General features: G+C 44.3%; 1 protein-coding gene across 2 annotated transcripts in view; it reads right to left on the reverse strand.

The window, feature by feature from the left end:
- LOC119592548 (pumilio homolog 2-like) overlaps positions 1–3,705 on the reverse strand; it is a gene marked incomplete in the record, with an annotated part of 245,467 nt that overhangs the window by 80,137 nt on the left and 161,625 nt on the right. Inside the window, 4 exon segments of one of the 2 annotated variants that reach the window (XM_037941414.1) lie at positions 357–726; positions 1,741–1,883; positions 3,134–3,339; positions 3,451–3,568. In XM_037941414.1, coding sequence (XP_037797342.1) covers positions 357–726; positions 1,741–1,883; positions 3,134–3,339; positions 3,451–3,568 — 837 coding nt within the window. 2 annotated transcript variants of the gene reach the window in all.

Genomic DNA, 3,705 nt, shown 5'->3' on the forward strand with positions numbered 1-3,705 from the left:
TTTCAGATACTATCCAAGTGGCACAAAAGCCTAACGCCTTCAAACCCAAAGATCAAAGATACCAACACATCCACAGCGATGAGGAGACACGAGGAGGAAAGCACTAAATACTGCCGCCTCTATAAGGCAGATATATTGTGGTGCCCACCTTTTCCTTCTCTATGCTAATGACTAAAAACCGACTCAGCAGTAAACGGCGAATCCTAATCCTGATTTTCAGTGTAAAGTTCGTGAAAACTCTCATCATATTCGGCAAAGGCTGAAGATTTATACTGATGGGTGCATACTGATATAATGATGGATGATACAGATAACTAGGTAATAAATGTCTGAGCAAGATGTCATCTAGTACTCACCTGATTGTCGGTAAAGTTTTGTGGTTGTGGTCCCGGTAGGAGCGTAGGTGAATCCATGGGCATGCTGGTGGCCATGTTGCTATAGTCTGGGCCTGCTGGGGATGAGAACGGCCCGCCCGCGCCGCTCATACTTGGGTCAAGGATGCCCGCTGGTCCGCCCATGCCTCCGACAGCTCCGCCGCCGACAGCCCCGCCGCCCACGCCCTCAAACCCTGGGTGGTCAAGGTGTCCGAGGACCTGTGCACTGGGGCCGCCCATCACCACACCTCCCCCAACGAGTTCTGGTTCCTTCACACCCACGCCCGTCACCATGCCATTCTTGTTGATGTCCTCCTCTGATGGTGAGCCTTGTCTGCTCCCCGGCGTCCGGCTGTGAGATTGTAACACACTACTATCATTAAGTACACCTTGACATGGGTCTTCGAAGAAATTAACTTACTCTAGCAGCTTGAATTCATTGTCATGTACTGTAATTCTGGTAACGAATAAAATACATTACTGGTGCATATACAACTGCATAATACATAGAATATGGAAACAATTGTTTCAGATGAGTAAACGAGCAATATTCGCATTTCTAAATAATTCCCAGTGAAAACAGTCCCAAAGACTTGTGTAACACAAGCTTAAAACGGACTTTGCAACAAAGATGTTAAGTTAATTAAGAGTATGATTCCACTTCTCCCAGCCCAATAACCAGAACTTGGGCAGGAGTGTGTAGCAAAATCAAAGACATTTACCGGCAAAGTTGGCCATCATGAACTGCGCAGTGGCATTATCAGCTGTCGAGAACTACTTTTCGCCACTGTCTTTAAACTAACAAAGTTCACCACACAAATGTTTTGGGTTACAGGGACATCTGCAACTACAATTGCATCTGCACACGTTTGTAGCAAGCGAACTCGATACTGCGGTTTAATTATGTTATTTCCTCTGTATGTAAGCAGTTATAGATCAATGAGCGGAGAGCGAGTAAAAGCTATTTTTTTAATACTTTACAACTGAGAACTGACCATCACAAAGAAGGTCAGTTAATCTTCAGTTTTAACTTTCTGACATGAAGAGTAGGTTAAGGTCCTTGGGAAATGAAACATTTACGAAAACCAGGTAGATACTGAGAAGGAAACCCAACTTTCCCAACACGATTCGCGAGGCAAACATACGAGTCAGACACGTCGATGAACTCGCGTTTTAATTAACTGGAGTTCGTAAAAGAAGCCGAGGCCCTTGGACGCACCTGGTGCGCTGTAGTTTTCAAGTTTATTTACGACCGCCCTGCAAAATTCTAGAAATCAGGACTTGCAATGGAACAGCACAGCCGAGGCAACGCGCAAGTCGTCATTCAAGCATGCAATGACTACAACCGTTTACATTAGAGACTTACTTAAAAGTTTTGTCGTCATCGAGGCCGTTCTGCACGATGCCGTTCGCCTGTGGGGCGTTGCCGTTCTCCACGTCTTTCTTTGTGGGGTCGAAAGGTGACGGCGCCTTATCTTTCTTGTCCTTGCTTGTCTCTACACCACCGTTCTGTGAAAACAACATTTCATAAGTGTCTGAACACAATCTTAAGTTCACAAGGGACATAGCTATAACAAAGATAGAAGAAATAAAGGTGTTCAAGAATCGTTGTGACAAACACCTGTGATCTGGGTTAGGAGACGTAGGTTTGCCATTTTGTCGGTCTTATAATCCGATATTTCAACACAGCCAAAAAATTCTGGAAATTTAATCACGTTACGTGCTTTATGAGCCACTGGTGATCCCGGAATGGAACTAGATTAAACAAACCCATCCCCTCATGAGAGTTCACGACGGCCTAACTACAGCCATGGTCGAAACCCTTCATCCTTGACACACACCCGATTCTTATCTGACAGCAGAAACTTTTTTTTCCATTTCTCAAGGGGCATCCATGAGGTCTTTCACAGTCCCTCTTTCGTCAATGTCGGACCGAATCTGAGTAGAATTTAGTAACAGCCTTTCAGATCTTAAGAAGAGTATGATTATGTCTCTGGACTAATGAATACAATATGTCGCCTCCATTGTAATATCAGTCGACGATTCATCATAGTTTAGAGCTATGCAAGATTGGATGCCGGTCATAGTGTCACACAAATACAATATTCTTCGTGTAAGACACCCAGAGAAAGCTATACAGCCAAGCTACAGCACAGTACTCGATCAGTTTAGTGTCTCTCGATTTTTAACTTTATATTTCTTTCCCACAAGTGTGGATAATCCACTAGCGAATTATACATCCTATATTTCTTTTCTCATTTAGGGAATTGGTTTGCAGTGTTACAGTGATGTGTAATTTTAAGACTCCTGTAAGCGGCTCTCTACACCTTTTCCGAATTCCCTGCAGAGCGAATATGGACAGGAGAGAAACATTCAATGTTTGAAGTTCCTGACTTAATTAAAGGATACATGAATAAACAAAACAAGGCTGCATGAACAGACGGATGATCGATTACTACCATATTCATCAGCATAAATCGAGCGCTTGGCATAGGAGGAGGTAGTCTAGTAATTTGTTTTTCTTTTTTAAGAGAAAGTGTGGCATGGAATATAACAGTAAAAGTGAAGGGGAAGGGAGGCGACTGCAGATATAGCAATTGCATTCATATATACACAGGAAGGAAAATATTAAAATATTGTCTATTCATTACGCTAATATACATTAATTCCCTAAGAGCTGAGGAGCCCCATGGGATTACCAGACTCTCCATGTTATCAAAATCACTTTATAAGACGTTGGAAAAGTCTTCGACACTTACTCTGAGTTGCAGGTTGGCCATGCGAGCGTCTAGGTCCTTGCCTGTGGGTGAGGACGCCAACACGTATTCGACCATCTTGAGCCCCACACCGGCGTGGTCCGAAGCGCGCGGGGACAGCACCGAGTCTCCCCCGGGGAACTGTGGACGTCCGGGGCCTCGCTGTCCCACACCCATACTCAACCCGTGGCTCTGTCCCACTCCGTGGTCTGTTGGAAGGAGAATTCGTCAGGTCATTGCGTCATCAACCCTACATAATACCAATTATTTTTTTTTGAAGGGACAAAAATATAACTGCAAAGTGTTGTCTGTCCACGCACCTGTTGGGTGTCCTGTGCTCCATGCTGCTTCTCTCCATGTGGGTTCACCTATGTTGAAAATCCCCTTGTTGTCTGTTTTCCCCTCTTCCACTCCCCACAGCTTTTTCGCTGGCGCAATCTGAAACGGAGGAGGAAATGCTTAAAATTGTTCTCGCTGAATGACGACGATATTTACACAGCTAAAATCCTAACTAGCGTTATAAGATGTACTGTTGGGGTTTCCCATATATAGACAATGGAACCATACAGCGGAAA

The sequence above is a fragment of the Penaeus monodon genome, chromosome 30 (assembly GCF_015228065.2).
Source record: "Penaeus monodon isolate SGIC_2016 chromosome 30, NSTDA_Pmon_1, whole genome shotgun sequence".
NCBI classification, from domain to species: Eukaryota; Metazoa; Arthropoda; class Malacostraca; order Decapoda; family Penaeidae; genus Penaeus; species Penaeus monodon.